At 36.8% G+C, this 20,612-nt stretch overlaps 2 protein-coding genes across 2 annotated transcripts; both read right to left on the bottom strand.

Annotated features, from left to right (window-relative positions):
* Positions 1 to 8,883: 8,883 nt before the first annotated feature.
* On the bottom strand, positions 8,884 to 11,185 carry LOC143546098 (protein FAR1-RELATED SEQUENCE 5-like). The gene is made up of 4 exons (XM_077037837.1): positions 11,051 to 11,185; positions 10,067 to 10,540; positions 9,423 to 9,990; positions 8,884 to 9,341 (listed from the first exon to the last, which is right to left on the bottom strand). The coding sequence occupies exons 1-4, from the start codon at positions 11,183 to 11,185 to the stop codon at positions 8,884 to 8,886; spliced, it is 1,635 nt and encodes a 544-aa protein (XP_076893952.1).
* A 2,036-nt stretch (positions 11,186 to 13,221) lies between these two features.
* LOC143546111 (transport inhibitor response 1-like protein) lies at positions 13,222 to 16,579 on the bottom strand. Its single transcript, XM_077037847.1, has 3 exons — positions 15,823 to 16,579; positions 15,208 to 15,718; positions 13,222 to 14,501 (listed from the first exon to the last, which is right to left on the bottom strand). The coding sequence occupies exons 1-3, from the start codon at positions 16,356 to 16,358 to the stop codon at positions 13,737 to 13,739; spliced, it is 1,812 nt and encodes a 603-aa protein (XP_076893962.1). The 5' UTR covers positions 16,359 to 16,579; the 3' UTR covers positions 13,222 to 13,736.
* Between the last annotated feature and the right edge of the window lie 4,033 nt (positions 16,580 to 20,612).

Here is a 20,612-nt window from a genome sequence, read left to right as displayed (position 1 = left end):
CATATGTAACTACAAAATAGCGTCTACACGGCCAACATCTGCCTTTAATAGTAACCGACTTCATGAGTTAAACATGAAGGTGTAATGAACAATTTTGGTGTGCTGACAGAAATGTATAGAGGAAACATGGAGAAGGGGTTTATGATAAACATGGAGTATGGTGTGTTTTATGTTTATGCTTTGTGTTAGAAAAAATAGTGAATCGGAGACAAAAATGTTTAGTGTTTGAAACAATGGTGAAGCCTAGTGGGGTTTTTGTAGACAACAATTTTGGTTCACAAAACACCGCGTTAACACCACAATGGTACGTATATATGCGCTGTAAGTTTGCACAATCTCGGATTATTTGTCATTCCAGTACTTTTTATTAAATAAATATAATTTTATAATTGTTTTTTATTAATAATAGTTGTGTTAATTAATTAAAGTGCTTAGAAATATAAAAAAAAAACTTCTTTATTTAAAAATAAACAATATATATTTAATATCAAAATAATTATATTCACCAAAGACACTTAAATAAAGTTGACTATAAAATTACAATTGCTGCCTAACAGTTGTGACCTACCGACAATAACATTCAATGCCACGGTTGTGACATAACGCAGCGGTGATCACCGACATTATTTGCGCAGGCTTTACAGGCTTTTTAGGCTTGTCAGGCCATGTACACCACGGTAAAGCCTCAACGTAGCGGTAAGACCAACTTTAATTTTGCATCATTTGCAGAGGAGAGGTTGAATACACTTCCGACACTTAGTAGATTCCCATGTTACCCATATACGCCGAGGTGAGATCTTAACGCATAGTTAAAGGCCAATAGAAACCATCTATAAAACATTTAATAAACTACAAGCTAGGTGTAAAACTAGTCAAACACATACATCACCACACCCATACAACACAATTTAATTCCTTTTCCTAGACATAATACCATGCCAAAAATAAAACAGAATATGGTTTCGCTGCCCAATATAGCTCGGTTGGTCCAGCGGATATGTTGGTGGTTGTGTAGATGTTATTTTGGAGCCTTTCTTCAAACACGGCCATGACAGACACGTTTGTTCGTCATTTATAGCCCCGAGAGTGAGATCGAAGGCATGCTGAGAACATTCTCGGTCAGCGAGGAGCGTCGATTGGTGCGTACGTCGATTTCGAAATTGGAGCAGTGGTCGTTGTCTCCAAGTTTGTGTAGATTCTGTTTTGAAGTCGTTCTTAATTCCCATTTAGTTCTTTACTGTAACACTTTTAAAATATTTTGTAATTTAAAGATTAGATCTGTATTGTTTAAATTTTAAATAAAGAAATTACTTTTTTGTTAAACACTCTTAAAAAAACACAACAATTATTAATAAAAACACAACAATTATTAATAAATAAAGAAATTACTTTTTTGTTCTTTACTGTAACACTTTTAAAATATTTTGTAATTTAAAGATTAGATCTGTATTGTTTAAATTTCAAATACAACGTCAATAAAATGGGGTGGCAAACATAAGTCAATAAAATGTGAACATAAGACTACAATCAAATACAACGCCATCTATAAAGTTGGTTTGCCATGTGATGACGGTATCTAACACAAGCCTCTTCAACGTCATCTTCTATCAGCAGAGATTTGTTTCTAACAAGGTCTTCCATCATCATGCAAACAAGAACCCCGGCAGTAGAAACATTACCGTTATCCTGAGGAACATCTATCTCAACCAAACCAACAGACATTTCATACTTCATGTGGTGAGTAGACCTGGTCCAATAGTGAATAGCATCAAGAAACCACGCGAAAAACAAAGTATCATCTCCATGTAGTACGCAACATAACGTCTTTTTTCATTCCCCCACCTCGTGTCGGTCCAATATTGGGTAATTACCATGGTCCGCATATCAATACGAACGAGGAGCCAGTCCGATTGTTGAATCCATAATGGGAGATAAACGTAATCAACCTCCCAAAATGGAGGGTACGGTTCTTTATCACCGGCCATCTCCCTAGCGGCTAACGAGTTCGCATCTTTCATATGAACGTAGAAATCAGGAGGCAACACCGTCCAACGTTGTTCTTCGCTTGGATATTTTAATAGCCTTGACTGTCTAACACACATCATTCTAAGTGTCCACGCTTCAACATGCTGTACAATTTCGTGATATAAAAATAATACGTAACAATAATACATGGTCTATATAATTTGGTGTAATAAAATTTAAATTTAAATAGTCACTCACAACAGATGACAAACACCCGTTGGACTCGAAACCTAGCAGGGCACCCCAAAAGAAACGATCTAAAGGTTTGGTGATGAAACGAGTATGGCAAAACGGTGCATCCCCGTTGTTATAAAAATCAACGGCATCCTTCGACCAGTTCCTAGACTCTTCAACTTCAACCGCAAATATCTTTGTTTTTTGGGGGCGTTCGACAGGATCTACTTCTTCTGGACCTCCCGAATGAGTACATGACGACGTGCCTGAAACGTCTACGATAGACGGCCTCCTAACACGCCTCCAATTTTTGTTCGTGATTTTTGCAGATTTTGGAGCCGGTTGAGAACAGAAAAACCCGTCGTTATTTTTCTCCATATTTTGCGGTTTTTTTGGTGTGTTGGATGTAATGGGCATGTTGGTATATATGTTACACACAAAAGTTGGGTGCACAAAGTATGTTAACAAACTATACATCGCGTTAGAAACATACCGTGTTGTTAAACGTACATTAGACAGGATTTCAGTACAGGAAGATTCCTGACATGTCGGAGACCAGTTGACTAACTATACGCAGAGTTATGCTCTATACGTACCGGTTAAATATATTTTATAATTTAATGTAAATCAGCATCTCAACATATAAATATATATGCAACTCTCAAAATTGCTAGTCCTAAGGAAAAAATGTGGTACGTTGATTTCGATGTTCGAGCAGTCTCATTTAATTTGTGTTGATGCTATTTTGAAGTTGTTAGTTCTCATTTAGCTGTTTATCACAACACTTTTATTATATCTTGTAATTTAAATATTTTAAATATTAGATCATCGTCTTCACTATCATCAACTCTAAGTTATAAAGGTACAGGACGTTAGAAACACTCTTAATTTACAACACAATAGAAATATTACATTCAAAAAATAGCATTTACACAACATAATATTACATTTATAGACGTTGTTGACATATTCGAAAAATGTTCTTTTAAAGGAATTCACGCATCTTTACGGCGCCTCCCGGGTGGTTCTTTTAGATGTTCATTGGAACCTGTCTGTAGAAATGCCCAAACTCTTCCCTCCATCATTTAATGGAGGCCACAGTGCCTGTAAACGGCGCTGTTGAGATTTATGACGAGGGAAACCTAACATTCCGATCGGGCAACGACAACCCCACCCGTGCATGTAACTCCAAAATAACATCTACACAACCAACAATAAGTTTTAATAGTAACCGACCCCATGAAACAATGTGAAAGGCTTTATTGAAAACATGAATGAAGGTGTGGTTGAACGAATGGTAATGAATTCGGAGAGGCTTTTGTAGACAAAATTTGTAGGTAGTATACGCCACGTTAGGCACGAAACCTAGCGATCTAGGACGACAGATTACTACATGTTGGCAGATTTTGTATGTACTTTGTTATCTTTATACGCCGCTTTAAGTGCTATATGCGCCTTTGTTTAACAAAAAAATCCATTATAAATTAACCCCGAAACCTCACTAACCCTATATCCATCCAATACATAGATAATTATTATGATCACCCCACCTCTAATTTCAATGATTAGGAGGAAAATTAGTGTCAACCAAAAGAGAGAACGTTGGCCGTGTAGATGTTATTTTGGTATAGTTATTATTGTTTGGGATAGAAGCTGTCATTAAGATCAACAGTGGGGTGTTGGCATTAAGTTGTTGGAAGAACAACAAGAAAAGAAGAACAGAGAGAGTGCATTGCCACGACCCCGTAATTGACGTGCCTTTAGATTATCAAGGAAAGAAGGTGACGAGACGAGGCTGCGTAGATGCTATTTTAAACTACAATATGTTTTAATATCTTGTTGTACTAGTTTTGTATATTGTAATCCTTTGTAAATTTTAAGCAACGATTATGATGTTTTTTTCATGCCGTTATGATATATAAATTTTTAACAATAGTATTTTCTAATGTAATCGTTTAGAAATTTAAAACAAATGTTTTTGACGACCCCTTTCTATTCAATATTGGAGTGGGCCAATATTGGAGTAATCGTTATACGCCGCGTTAATAGCTTACCGCTGCCGATAACGCGCTCCTGCTGCAGCCTTTTCAAACTTTGTCGATTTCGAGTTACCCTCATACGTCACGTCAAGGCCTTAACGCGGCGTATAAGGGACTCAGAGACCAACTATATAACAACCGATAATCTATGGCTCAATACCACAATAAATCGTTAGTCCTCAACACCACTCCACCCATTCAACAATATATTACCCTGCAAAATAATAACAATGTAGCCCGAAAATAGCTTCTACGCAGCCACAGAAATTTCGGCGTGAAATAAACGATAAAATTGTGGATGTGTGGATGCTATTTTGGAGTACGTTATTATTAATATATAATGCGGTCTCGTCGGTCAACGTTACGGCGGGTGTCCAGCAGATATCGGTAGCTGTGTATATGCTATTTTGGAGTCTTTATTAATATTAATATAAAACTAGGGATGAAGATGCCTAGATGGCCCCCTTTATAATTCACAAAAGTGCCCCAAAAACCCAAAAAGGAAATCAAATGAGGGTATCTAACATCCAAGGCCAGCTATGAGTAAAGACTGGTGTCTGATATTACTATTACCTGTTGACTAGAAATTTGCAGGTAGGTTTCGAAATTTAAGCAATTGTTGATTGTCTCCGTCATGTGTAGATGCTATTTTGTTACTGCAATGTATATCTCAATGTTTAGCTTGTTTGAAAACTAGTTTGCACCACCTACCCGTTTGCTTCAACTTCATTGTTTTTTTAATTTTTTTTTATTCAAATAGTGAAACAACTACTCAAAGTTTGCTAATGGGAGTATTCTATAGATTACAGTATCGTTATATATTACGTAAAAGTGGCATCTTTAAACGAGGTCATGTTTATCGGCATTTATTATTGGAATACAATGTATATATATATCGCATTAACAATGAACGATATCGATAAAAACATGGTTAAAAATACCCAACAAATATCATATTCGAAATAATATGTTGTCATACATATTTTTAAAGACAGAACTCGACAACCTATATCGTCTCCATTGTCATCAAATCTGAACTACAAATTTAAAAAGATATCTTTCTTTGCAACTTCTTATAGGGGTCAAAAATTTTATTATTGTTTGACCCCGCGTTTATGTCTAAACGTGACGATTAAGACCTACAATATTTTCCACATGCAAACACAGGGTTTCTCTTCAAAGTGAATAGGTGAGTTACAGGCTTTTCAGAGTTTGTAGATTTGCCCCTTACCTAAAAACGGGTCGTTAAGTACTTAATGCACCGGTTACTGATATTTAGGCAATGAATATACGGAAAGGTAAGAGCTTTACGCAGAGGTAAAGGCCAACAATATTGCATGCAAAGGCTTTTACAGGCTTATCACAGTTTCTAGAGATCCACGTTACCATTATACGGTCCTTGAAGATATTACCGTGGCGGTTAACAATTAAAAACCCAAGTTAGGATTGGCAATGGGTCGGGTTTTGGTATTCCCAAACCCATTCCCGGTTATGAAAGTGTATCCCAAACCAACCCCAACTAATCGGGTATATGTTACCAGGTACTCAAATTTTCACACTCATTCAGAAACCAACCCAACTAATTATTTTTTATTATACCTATATGTAATATGATTAGTTTTTTATCTCATATAAAACAAAACTGTATATTCAGATTTTTTAGAAATGTTAAATATTATAAATTCTAGACAAAATATCAATTTATAGGTGAAATATAATAAGTTATTGCCAAACAATAATTTTTGATTTTTATTTAAGTACATGTGCCAACCAAACTACTAAAAGGTCCACGAACGAGAATGGTCTTATAAATGACCTCCGTAGCAACAACATCCATCCTTATTTTCATCAACGCAATAGATTCAACATAGAGATGATTACACAATAACATTCGTCACGTGGATTAAAAGACCAAAAATCATTATTAATTAAAAATTATAAATTCATTTTTTCTCACGGCCACTTCGTTTCACTAAATACGATACCTAGAAAATCATACAAACATTACAACACATTTAAACATGCCAAATTTAAGTAACACATTACAATACATAAAGCATCACAAACCAAGTACAATACTACTTCCAATGACAATCATCGTTTGACCGGTCAGAATCCCACACCGGATCATTATCATATGGATCATGATAGTAATCTTTCTCCGGCTGACTGGTGTAGTTGAAAGCTGCTTTCAAAACCTCAGGGTCATAATCATCACCCGGATCTATTTCATGCACTTCACTTGGTCTAAATAACTCATCCTCTTGCATCAAATAAGCAATCAACTCATCTTCTCCCAATTGACATTCTTTGTCTTCCATTTGACTTGTTTCATTGTCAAACTGAACTACATTCACAACATTCTCAACATTCTCAATTTGATCCTTCTCATTTTCATCATGGCTGCAACATGACTGATAATGTGGAAAGTAAATAGATGAAACACGAAACTCTAAACATTAAACAACAACAACAAATATTACAGTATCCAATACTACAAATACGATGTTATCAGCTAGTCAATAAACACAAACATAAACAAAGAACAAAAACCAACTAATTGCTAGCAACATCTTCAAGCTTGTTACTTCTTTGGTTTTCATTCTTGCAAACTCATCTTTCTTGTTCATCATATTCACCATTGCTTGAGTTACCTTTTCACAGCTAGGGCATGTGGGATCATCGGCCCATTTTAGCCATCCACAACTCCCCTTCTGTAATGGACTTAATATATCAACAAACAAAAACCCATAATTCGATTAACAGACTAAGAACACTAACACCTAAATTTGACCTAAGCCAAATTAAACGAATCAGCGTCGATTAACAGACATAAACCCTAATTCGTTAGTAATTAAAGACTTACACAGCACAGGAATCGACGACCAGGGTTTGCATCGGTCCTGGATATCCGGTAACATGTGGCGGCTCCACATGGGCATCTCACACAAAGGTCATCTGCACGGGAGGGCTTGGAAGATGACCCAGAGGAGTGTTGACTAGACTTGGATTGAGACATCCGTCAAACACTCGCCGGAAGATGGAATAATACGGGGAAGAGGGGAATCGGTTGCCTGAACAAGAAATATAGACTAAAAGGGGGGAAAACAATATTTGACAGGCTAAAAATAGGGGATTACTAACGCCACGTCAAGAACTATACGTGGGGTTATTGGTACTGCAAGATTCATGACATGTCGGAAAATAATGGGATATAACCGTCGCGTATACCTCTTAACGTGGCGGTTATAGATTTTTTTTTCTTTTCCAGTTTACAAAGCCAATACATTTAAAGCATCTGAACAACCTCTCCCCCCACCCCCACCACCTCATAAACCATATATCACCAAAAACAACAGCGTATGACACCTCTCTCCCAAACTCATTCACCAAGTTTCACCAAAACAAATACCAAACGTTTTCAAATAAACTACGTGTGAATGTTACAAGAATATTGCACCCGTCGAACATTCTAAAACGGGTGCGAAGACTACTAACGGTGGACGTGTGGATGCTATTTTGGCTGTGATAACATCGATTTAAATATTCAATCAAGCGGTTAAATCAACTGGATCATATTCGACTCGCCAACTTGACATGATTCTAACGTTGTGGTTTATACGATTTTCATACAAGGCCCTCCAGCCGTAAGCCTCTTCTTTTGCAAATCTCGGCCAAGTACTAACCGGAAAAGGCACCGGGAAATCCCCTTCAAGTTGTATATATAGCCAATGAGTATCTGTAACATTAGCAATGGCCAGTACCGGATGACCACGAAATAGATCTGGTCCCTCTCTCATCGGGAAAAAGGTCTGGCTGCTATGCGGCTCCATGAGAATCAGAACGCAATTAAATGCTTGAGCAACGACGTATCCATGGGCGGGTAACTGAAACCAACGGTTGCGGGGCGCATCTTGAACCGTTTCCAAAAAATCTAACCGGCTACGGGTGGTCTCAAAAAACTCTGGGTGCTCCGTATTTAATCTTGCCCTCCACCAATCTGGGTTCCTATCCATCTCATTCTTCATGGCAACCCTAACCTCCCTCCAACTATTTTGACCCATTCCTAAACCCTCCGAAATTTCCCGAAAACCGCAGTTACTGTCAGGCTTTACGTCTATGATCCTTGAGATGTAAGGGTAACTCCAGCTTGGAACAAGGCCCTTATACCGATTTACCGCTGCAACATCTTCCGGATAAACAGCTAAAGGAAAATCTATGGCAGCTCCAGTCTCCTTTTTCTTAGTCGACCGTTTTGAAGGTTTAGGAGGGGGCGTCTTAAGCTGTGAATGGGACTGAGACCGCGAACGCTCCAAGAATGAGGGGGTTTGGTCAGTGTTCTGTGAGGACGAAGTGGGGTACGAGGAAGGGATATACGAGCTGTGCCTGGCGGCCTCGACCTTTTTTGTTTGCTGGTTTAGGTTTGGGCGCCCGCGAGGGTCCTCCCGTTTCTCTGGCTCTTTTTTATTTGAGTTGCCGGGAAGAACGGACCAAATCTTCGATAAAATACTTCTTTTCTGTTTTCGATCTTTACGTATCAAAACCGTCTGTTTAAGCTCTTCCATTTCTGCCTCGAATTCTTCTCCTTCTACCTGTGGGACCACTGGATCGAAGTCAAGCTACCTCCAGAACGGGTCTATCGATTTTAGTGGAATAGGTACCAAAGTATCAAGGTGACGCTCCACCTCACAAGCACACGGCAACCCATAGACGTTCGCAACTGGTGCCGGCACATATGTCCCGACTCGATCATCTTGTCAAGCTTTCCGTACTCCTTTTCTAGTAGTGTAAGAGCCTTAATCGACACTTTATAATGTAGCCTGTAAAAAACCTGAAAGTTATGGTCTCTCTTCAACGTAATCCGGGATTTTTCAAATGTTGCTCCGATTTCAATCTTCTGGGCTTCTATAAGCTCAAGGGTATAAGCCGCAAGTGCGTGGAGTGTGTTGTTGGCCCCGTTAAGGTGCCTTTTCAAGTTAGCGTGCTGACTCTCGACTCGGTTTGTTGTACTCTCGCCGAAGTTTAACCGATCGGCCATCCAGCAAGATACAAACTTTTCCTTGTCTCGTGACAGCCAGCTATCATGGATATAGTCCCATACCTCTGAAAACGAAACAAAAATAAACTTATGAAATGTACTACTAGGTTAACACTTATTGTATATTATTAATCCGAACGACTTACTTTCTTTACCAATTTTGTATAACATTTCTTGCAACTTTAGGCAGTTATATTCGTATTCATCGAACGTGAAAGACTCACACAAGACCGTCCATAATAGAGCGAAATCTTCTCTTGCCTCGCTGTCATATATACCCTTCCACTTTTTCTTTATATTCTCACGTATGTGCCACCGGCACAGGTTTCTGGTAGCATTCGGGAATACTTGTTTACAAGAATTCATCAGGGCCGATTCTCTGTCGGTGACTATGACGCGCGGCTTAATAGAATCCTTGAGCATACCTTTCAGGTGCTCGAGGGCCCATGTGAAATCCGTCTGGCGTTCCCTAAGTAGAACCGCGTGCGCGATACAGAACGACTTCGACGTCGACGTCACGCCAATAAACTGAACGAACGGCCACTTGTACATGTTTGTGTTGTAAGTGGTGTCAATCAGCAGCAAATGGGGGAACGCACGCCACATTTTATGCGACGTGTCATGACAAAAGAATACGTCCTCTACTCGGTTTGTGGCAGGGTTCTCCCGTGTGTGATAAACGAACCCGTTATTAATCAGGAAGATTTCAAATACCTGCAACCGGTTTTATTTGACGTTAATATAGTTTTTTGAACATCCATTGCAACAAATCAAATTCAAAAACGTGAACCTGCATTGGGGTGTCGCCAACTGTATTTTCTCTTCTCCAGCTCTCTATAAGATTGTGCATGTCCTTGTCAATAACGCAGGCTTCGAGAAACTGTCTGCGTAACAGTGGAGGTATTTTTGATGTCTTCACGCCATCCGCGTGTAACCTCGCAACCATATCAACCATCTCGCCGGTCATCCTCCTTAGATACGCGTGACCCTCCTTAAAGACGAACGGGTCATGGTTGAGCGTCTCGTTTACGACCTCAAGCTTCCAAAAATTACCAACACGGTTGTGCCTTCCTTTTAGCTTAAACGGACAGCCCTTCTTTATACTGCTTGTACGCCTGATTGTGGCGGTGAGTTTTGGTTCGCCGCCGCGATTGCATCCAAGATCCACGGCTCTTGGCCTAGACCGCTGGACAACAACAACACACCCATGCTCCCGACCTCTTTTCTTCGCCCACTCCTCCAGCTCCTCACGGGAAGAAAATAACTGAAACAGTATTAACCTCAAATTTAAAACAAGTTCAAGCCAACTACTAATTACAAAATATTTTCATTAAACAAAACAAATTGGCTCGTATGATATCCGTTTTATATGACACCCTAGTCTCGCGAATGTAATTATCCCAGCGTCGTCAGAATTATGTCTGCCGTAATCTTCATCAACATTCTCGTGGGGGGTTTCAACAATATGGTCCGGTTCTGGTTGTGACCGATACACATCACCTACTGGTAATGGGTACGAACGTTGACTACATGAATACGACTCCTCGGTGTTAAAATGTTACAAAGGCTGGGCAACGTAATGCGGGTCTCCTGATAAATGGTATGACGGATGACCGTAATCATGTTCATGATGTGACCAGTACGAAGTGCTGTTAGGCGCCAAATACCGATCCGGTTGGTCGTGCACAAAATATTCCTAACAATATATATTGTTAACAAATCTACTTTCAGAAATTAATGACGACGGGTAACCCAAATAAACATGTGACGATACCTGGTTCAAATTTGGTAACGCCTCCCCCACGTCATAATCTACAAACCCCGGCGGCGCAAGATTCAAATCCGGAATACTTGCCTCGTCGTTTGTCCTCGGCGGGCTCGGAAAATAACCGTCAAACATCCAAGACATTTTCTTGAGTTGGGAATTTGGACACTTTGTATGTAACGTATCCTAAATTTATGTTTGCATGCTAATAATACCACCACCGCTGCATGCTAATATATACCACCACCACAAGTCTGGGAATCAAGCTAAATAATTGAGGGGTGTAAACGCACTGTTAAGGGCTAAACGCGGCGTAGTAGTGGACAACGACAGACTGCGCCAATCAAATCATCCGTAGACGTCGTCAAATCAGTCACGTCGAATAAACCGTCCCGTTTGGGGCTAAACGTTGCGTCTTGTGGGGTGTGAGGTGTGGTTAGGAGGACCCCTTTTTTATTATAGCCTTTTTTTGGTTGATATGTTTTTTTTCTTTCTTTAACGTGGAACTTTGGAGAAATACTTATATATCAAAACTTGCTTATGAAACTTATTATGCGACATTTTATGGTCATCATTGTTTGTAATCGATTAATTATATTTTATCAAAACCTTATGGGTATCCCCGAAAACGACGTATATTAATCCGATAAATACCCGATTAGTTTGGGACAAGTTTTAATAATCGGGTATGGTTTTGGGAATATCTAAACTAGTCCCAAACCTCACCCAATGCCATCCCTGTAAGGGAGGGGCTTCAACATATTATCGAGCGGCAGCCGGCAAATGAGGGGCTTCAACACATGGTGGGGACTAAATGCTAAAGCGGCGGGGCTTTAAACCACAACAAAATGTTAAATGAGTGAGGCCTTAACGTGACGTGACAAGCTTTACAAAATGCAATATATCAAAATTAACGTTTGATTTTAGTTTTGCATTGATAAACTTTAACAAAATAAACTATTGATATCTTGAAATCTGACATGAACAAACACGACTACACACTAAGCTAAGCTGTGGCTTGAACCATAAGAAAACATGCTACATATGCATAGTATTGCTAATAGACATAATGGAATAGGCACATAAAGCCGTAAGCACATTGTGCCCTTGGATGCGGGCGTATTGTGCACTCTTTTAGTTGGGGAGGCATATGGTATGGTAAAGATGTAGCATGCACTCTCTTTTAAACGGGCATCGAGTATTATGCCCTTGAACCGAGGCGTGGGGCCCTTGTTCACTTTATAAGTTGATGGCATTATGTACCCACAACTTACCATTGCCGTAAGGTGCACTATAAACTTTGGAGTAACGACATATTGTGTATTAGAGGGGATAAATGGGGTTTCTAATTAATCGACACCACTGGCTTGGCTTATTGTTCCTATGCCTCTTATGCTCGTTGATGGTGATGTGGCAACTTCTAATTATATCTAACATCTAGTTTGGATTGTATTGGAATCAATTTATGTTTTTAATATACTTTTCTTCATATGTGGTTTTAGAAGTAATGTTTCAATAAAAGCAACTTCTATATCATCTAGTATATTACTAGATATGATACTATTGTTTTTGTTTTATTTTTGTTTCTTTTTTTTAATATTACATTATTATAATTAATTTTACTCATATTTGATTTTTCTTTTGTAACTCTTAATATATAAAGTTACATATAATTTTGAATGACGTGTTAATTTTTATCAACATATTGTCATAAAATTTACTTAAAACCGAGTCATGTCAAATTTATAACGAAATGTTCAATAAATGTTTAATAAATTTGACCAAGCTCAGTTTTATGTAAAGTATATGCCAACACACAGATAAAAAGAATCACGCCTCAACAGTGTATTTGAAACTTTACACATTAAATATTATTAAAAAACAAATATGAGTACAATTAATTTTAATAATGTAATATTAAGAAAAACAAAAAGAACAACTAAGAGGCAAAAACATGCCGTGAAGGATGCGTTGGAGATCAACAAGTTGTGAAAGACGCGTTTGATGGCCAAACAGATCGTCAAAGACGTGTTTTGTATGGGACATTTCTTAAAAATATTTATTTACAAAGACAAAAATAAACTCTCTTTATTAGTAGAACATTTTAGGAATTTTCCCTATTCATATTCACTGTATTGAAATCCATGCATTTTAACACATTTATGAAGATACATGTTTCCATGATCTAAAAGCAACCCAAAATAATTAATCAACCAACTTAACTTTTACAGTTGTACAATGCACTAGACTTGACCACTTCTGATACAATACAAGCCCCACCAATTTCAGCCTTTTTCCAACTGATCATAAATTCAAGGGTTCATTTTTCATAAAAAAAAAAACAAATTATGTCAAAAAGAAGATGTGAATGAATCATTCAGAGGTACTAGTTCTATTAAAATCTACATCCGAATACAACATGAAGCAAGATTCAAATCTCTTAGCTCCCAAATTAAAGAATACTATCATCAATTCATCATCATTGTCCACCCTTCTTAAACAAACTTGACAAACTCTCAATACCGAATCCACTTTTCGATTGATTTAACAAATCAAGATCACATTTTTTCCCGTCCCAACATGAAAGATCGAATCTTTATGACATGAAACACGACGAACTTGCATTTAGGCCCAACAAATCTTGAAACGATACAAATTATCAGCAGTAACAGAGCTACTGAAAATTTGTATAGATTCATAGAATCTTAACAAATTGGGGTGCATCGGGCCGTGGTCCATCGACTGACCTATACATATAGAGAGTGTCTACAAAATCGCCCCTCTCCCCTCCTTCCTCCTCATCTTGACGAAAAACCTCGACCACTAGCTTCGGCAATCTTCTAGCAACCTCCAAACACCCTTGTCGAGTCACTCGACACGAAGACAACCAAACGAACCTCATATTGTAAAAATGGTGCAAACCTGCCTGTAAACCCGCATCCCCAAACGGGCTATCTCTGATCTCGAGCTTTTGCAAATTCGTGCACCCCTCCAACATGGATTTTAGCCCGTTATCACTATCACCCGCAAATGCCACGGATAACGTGCGCACCAATTTACCATATTGACCGATGTAACTAAAGGCACGATCCGTGAGCAAACCGGACACGGCTAACCGAGTGAGTTTCTTGCAGTTTTTGACAATGGCTCCAAACCCCTCATCCATGGGCTCACCAGTGGCTCGGTCGGGTCTATACCGGCCTATTATACAAAGACGAAACACCACAAGATCTGGGCAGTTTTTGGACATGGCTATAACCGCTGCATTAGTCATCTGTTGACAAAAGTAAAGAATGGATTGCAGTTTTCTACACCCTAAAGAAATTGCAAGAAGACCCGCTTCGGAAACGGGCCCCTCGGGGAGCTCTTGAGGGTCTACGGGAAATACACGAAGCTCGCGAAGATCTTTACATGTATCTGCTACTGCTTGAAGTCCTTCATCACAGATTGAATCAAGTGCCTATGAAAAGATATACAGTACATAAATATTTAGAGATAAAGTTTGAATTTTTATTAACAAAGTTATAAAAATTACACAAAAAAAACATGTAATTTATGACCATTGTATATATTTAGGCCTAAAGTTAAAATTTGTATCAAGAAACCAATGCAATTTACCTAAAAACCTGTAATTTATGACACTAGTATAAATATTTAGACCTAAATTAGAATTTGAATCAAGAAAACTATGAACACTTGTATAAATATTTAGACGTTACGTTTGAATTTAAATCAAGAAAGTAAAAAAAAAAACCTGTGATTTATGATGACTGTGTATATATTTAGACCTGAAGTTTGAACTTTTATCAAGAAAGTTATAAACTTTACACAAAAAACCTATAATTTGTGACAATTGTATAAATATTTAGACCTAAAGTTTGAATTTGAATCAAGAAAGCTATGAAATTACCCATAAAACCTGTAATCTATGACGATTGTATAAACATTTAGACCTAAAGTTTGAATTTTAATCAATAAAGCAATGAACTTGGACCAAAATTTACTGACAAAAAAACCTGTAATTTATGACAATGTTTACCTAAACATTGTACTTGAGTCAAAAAAATATAAAACTTACACCAAAAAAAAAACTGTAATTTGTAACAATGGTATGAATATTAAGACCTAAAGTTATTACTTTTTATCAAGAAAGTTATAAAACATACCCAAAAAACCTGTAATTTATGACAGTGGCGGATAACAGGCTTCAACTGGTCCGCATCAATATTCGCATAGCTAAGATTCAACGATGTGAGATTCGCACAAAGCGGATATATATTCGGAAGATACTCAGGCGCAATTTCCCTAAACCCCGAAAGACAAACAATCGATCTGCACGCAGCAAAAGCAGAAGCATAATCGGGTTCTTGATTATCCTCAACCTGAACCATTTCAGCCAACGGGCTAAACGAACCCGTCCCCAAATGAGTCAACTGCGGCGCTTTCAAAATCAACTGGTAAAGCTGCCCAATTGACACAAACATATTCAACTTAAGCTTCTTTAACAATGGCGATCGCGCCACTAGTCTCTCCAACGCCTCGAAATTAATATCCGCTTCCACGCAATCGAAACACAACGACTCCAAACTCGTTGTCCTCTCGGTTGGAAAACACGATATCCAATCGACCTCATCGTCGGTTACATCGTCATCAATCAGCTCAAGAACCCGAAGATTCCTAATTTTTCACAATTATTTCACAATTAACAAATTTTAAACAAAACCCACAAATTATTCATCAAATTAAAATCCGAAACCCGAATAAATTACAGATCTAATTACCTGCACTCGCTAGCAATAACAGCAAGACCACTAGTACCAAACCCATCACAGCAAACAAGCACAAGCTCCTTAAACCTCGGAAACGAGTGAGCAACAACCGCCAGGTCATCATCGGATATCGACATACGTTTCAGATAGATCTTCTCAAGCGCACGATAAGCAGTGGCCATAGCAGACACCCATGGAGTGAAGTGCGCACCCCAGTCAGCCGGCAACAGGCTAAAATCCGCAAACCGCGGCTTACCCTTCAACGCCACGGACCGGAGCCGCTTGAACCGGTCCGTCACGCGGCGCGGAGCCACCGCGTAGCAGTTTCCGATGAACAGATCCGATCTGGTGTATGCTTCTGCACGGTACCAAGATTTAGACACCAGTGAGACTGAGCTCCGATCACGACGAGATTTCAAGAAAACCAAGACGTTTTCGAGTACGTTCTCCAGAACTTGATCTGGGTATGCCGTGAAATAGTCTCCGGCGCCGGCGACTCCGCCGGAATTCGAGTTTCTCAGCTTTCCGGCGACGTCATCGTCAGACATTTTGGAAAGAAAAAGACTGAATCTTGAGATCAAAGATGGAAGGGAATTGAACGGAATAATAATAATAATTTAGGGTGTGTGACTGTGTGTTGTGTTGTGTTGTGTTGAGTTGATCTAATAATAATAATAATAATAAATCAGTGGGTGTTTGTTAATTGATATATCTGCAAAATCTTGTAATTGGGTAGACAGAGGGGGTCTATTATTTGGGGTTTTTGTCTTTTATATTGTTTGTTTGTTTGTACTGTTGGGTTGTACATTAATATTCATAAATATATAATTGTTACCTTACCCTTACCCTAAGGGACTTTCTTTGTATTGGTCAAACTTGTTTCTAAATTTAACTTTCATCATCAATTCATCACCTGTTTTTTCTACTTTTTCCTTATTTACTTTACCTATATTTATTACTTTTTTAGATATAATCTTATCCAAGTTCTAAATTAGTAAACTCACTTGTATCAATGTTGATTTTAAGTTGAAAATTGATGAGATAGATATATCACTTGTTGTATTTCAGCTGATTTGACTTAAGTAACCTGTTCGTTGCCTCCTACAAATTAGTCTTTTTTTTCTTGCATATTGGTAGTTTTGTATTGTATTACTTTAGGTTTTTTTTAATAAGTTCAGATTATTAACTTTTATAAAAATAAATATTCAAAGTCATTTATCAACTCGAGTGGAGTGTTGTATACAAGCTAAGTTTCTAATTCAGATTAAAATTTGGGATTGAGCTGGCTTAGCTTGTTTTGTTACTAGCTTGTTATTGAGTTATCGCATACTCAACTCGAACTCACTTGTTAAATGGATATTTTAGTTATGGGGAGAATATTTATAGGTTTAAATGAATTATTATTATTTCTTTTTAGGATTAATAGTTTAATATAAAAATTAAAATATGAATAATTTTTTGGATAGAAAATAATATAATATTTTTGTTTTTTGATAAAGACTTTATGATAAAGTTATGAAAATGAGTGATAGTTGTGATTTAAATAATAATGTTAATATCACACTTATAACTAAAAAGCAATCAGTTTTCATTATTGATAGCAATTTCATAATAAAACAGGCTATCCACAATAGTCCCCGTATAAACATAGTCACTTATATGTCAAACAATCATACGCGACATATAATACCAATAACTTTATACATATCAGCTGGTTTATATATCTGTTACGATACTATTTTATTGAGCAATTTGTAAGTTGATTTGATATAAAAAAACATGAATTTGTTGATGTGTTAATATACCTATAGTCTTGTGATTTTTGTTTTTTTAGGGGTTAAATTTCGAAATTTACCGTCTATTCATAGTTAGATCAAAATAAATATTTATGTTTCATAAAAAACAACTATATGTCAAGGAGAAGTATCCGTTTTCGTGGACCAGAGAGTACTTTTTGATAAATTAAATTTCCTATTTATATGTGTGATTAATAGACTATATTAATAAAATCCATGATGACTATCAACATTTGAATGTGCAAGGAAATTGATGTGTTTGTTGATAGGTCCTTGTGTCTATTCTATTGTTGGATGTGTGAAGTGACAACAAAGAGAAGATAATATAAATTAATAATATTAGTTATAAAAAACATGTATATATTAATATTAAATTAAGTATTGATTTTAAACAAATTTACAAAAAAGAAAAAAAGAAAAAAAAAAGCTTTTTTTTTTTTTTAAATCAAATCGAAGTTTTATATAATTTACTATAAAACGATTACAATAAAGTGGCAGGCAAACAGGCAACAAGCTGCGCCGCAACCCCATTTTGAACAGCAAAGCCAATCCTGCTAAAAAAAGCTTTAACTTAATCATTTACTCCGTATTTAGCAAGTAATAAAAGAGATATGAATATCCATTCATTAATTAACTATTTTAACACTCACTTTTTAATATTTAGAATTTAGACTACCCGTAATGACATCGTTATACGAGGAAAACGAGCTCCAAAAATAACCCCCCCCCCCTACTAAATTCCCGTTGTGAGCCAAGTTTTGCAATGGCTGAGAGTTGGAAGAGAGAATGGAGACAAAATGTAATGATTGCAGGAGGCTTTGAGCATTTTTTTCATTACATCAATTTTTACAAAATTTGCAAAACTCCTCATTACTTACCGGGATGTCATTTGTTGCAAAACACTCCTATGAGCTTAGTTACCACTACACATGGTCTTAGATTCTTAGAATTCTCTATCTTTAAAACCTTAAAGTCAATTCCTGCAAAGATACACATAACCTGGTTATCTACGAATATGATGTTTCGTCTCTTTAAATGTGAGGTGAAGGTTTAAAATTTGCAAATACAAGGTTAGGTGGATTTTATGTGAAAATTTTGATATTTAAAAAATAATACGAAGATAAAAGTCTGGCAAATAACCAAACAAGCCATAAAAATCACCTTCATAACCTACGAATTCAAACCACGAGCAATGCATGTTTGATTGTGGACTAACCGTCAAGACTACGTCTCAGTGTTGCACATGCAAGAAACTATCAAGTATGATCATGGTCGATGGTACAATCAAGTTATTAAGTGCCAAATAACAAGATCACGATCGATGTCATGGTCCAACCATAGATAAGATGTCTTGCTCAATAACATATTTTAGATACAATCTCGAATGACAACACACAATAACTGAATAATATTAAAGCGAACCAAGAACTCAAATATAATAATAATGAATAGTTTAAAAAACAAACACACACTAATCGAAATATCAAAAAATTACTAAAATTTGAAAAAAAGATTTATTTTTCTGATAAAGTTGGAATAAATAATACGAACGTAATATTGGTTTTATATAGTATGAGCTTAAGCTTTTTTCGCTTTTTGCTCAAAATCTCTCACAATATATTTACCAAACATGTCATAATAGTAATAACTTATAGAAAAAAGTAAAATACTAAACGTCACTGCCATTGTCAAAAGCATAGCAACTTCAATCATCTTTAAATTAATGCTAATATGGGACTAGGAAGACGTTTAACTTCTATTTAGATCCTAAATTATTTAAACGACTTTAGTTCTTTATAGAGAACTAGTTTAAGACCTGTGTACTACACGAGTTCTTCAATAAAATATAACACATAATAATCAAGCAATAAAAAGTTATAGAAATGTTAACATAAGGATAACGTAGATGAGTTGAGACAAAAACCAATACGAACGATGAAATATGAACGATGAAGAATTAGACAGAGAATAGTGATTGACGATGGATAAATGAAGCACGACGATTGAAAAATAACCTATGTCATGGGGTTCACATTAACGGTTATTACTCTTAAGAAAGAGCATCATCTTTAATGGTGAGACATAAATAGCAAAGTGGATTAGTTCTAGAAATAAAAAAAGATTTACTAAGGTTGTGTGTTGTGATATGCAATTCAAGCGCAATACCAGCCATATCACCCGCTATTCTGGCGCCATACCACAACACCACAACCGTTATTCAGGTACCAGAGTAGTTTCCCCCCTCATGCACGATGGTGATAAACGCACTATCACAATAAAGGTGGGCCTACCCCACTAATAACCAATCTTATTTCCTTTTAAATAAATCTATTTAGGCTTAGTTATCTCACAACGCTTAAATTAACATATGGCCAATTATTGCCCCACTACCTACATATTTGTGACATGGCGTGATAAATAGTTATGGCTAGTTATGTCACAATACATAGTCTAACAAGAAAATTCTAAAAATATCTGTTTTAATTATTGATGACAACAAAAGACTTGTTTGACCCAATTTTTCCCCGAAAATGTTTGACGGGCCGATGGTATTTTAAATAAACATTTTTAAAAAGTTTTAGTCAAATGAGCATTTTGTTGAAATCATCATGTCCATTGAAAATTTTGAGGATTTTCCATTTTACTAACGGGGTGGACAATGATCTTTGGGATGATCAAATAATATACCCTTAGCAAGTTATGAAGGCATTATTGTGACTAAAGGAAACAATTCTTCATATTATTGAACAAAGTAAAATTTAAATTTGCATGCTTCGGTTTCTCCCTTTGTATGATAGTCATTTGTCTAGAGAAATATCTAATTTTGCATGATATAAACATGCCAAGTGAAATATGGCCTATTCTTCCCATTAAACTTTTGTATTAAGTTGGAAAGGTTTGGAGTACACATTAAAACAAACTGGTTTCAAACCCTAAATTGGTTCGGGTTGAAACCAATTCTTTTGCCGACCTCTAGTTTAAAAAAAAACATGAGTATAGTAGTCT

The sequence above is a fragment of the Bidens hawaiensis genome, unplaced genomic scaffold, assembly GCF_021521415.1.
Source record: "Bidens hawaiensis isolate Kalapana, Puna unplaced genomic scaffold, B.hawaiensis_p1.1 tig00014205_1, whole genome shotgun sequence".
In the NCBI taxonomy this organism is placed as follows: domain Eukaryota; kingdom Viridiplantae; phylum Streptophyta; class Magnoliopsida; order Asterales; family Asteraceae; genus Bidens; species Bidens hawaiensis.
This window is presented reverse-complemented; position numbering and strand designations above follow the sequence as displayed.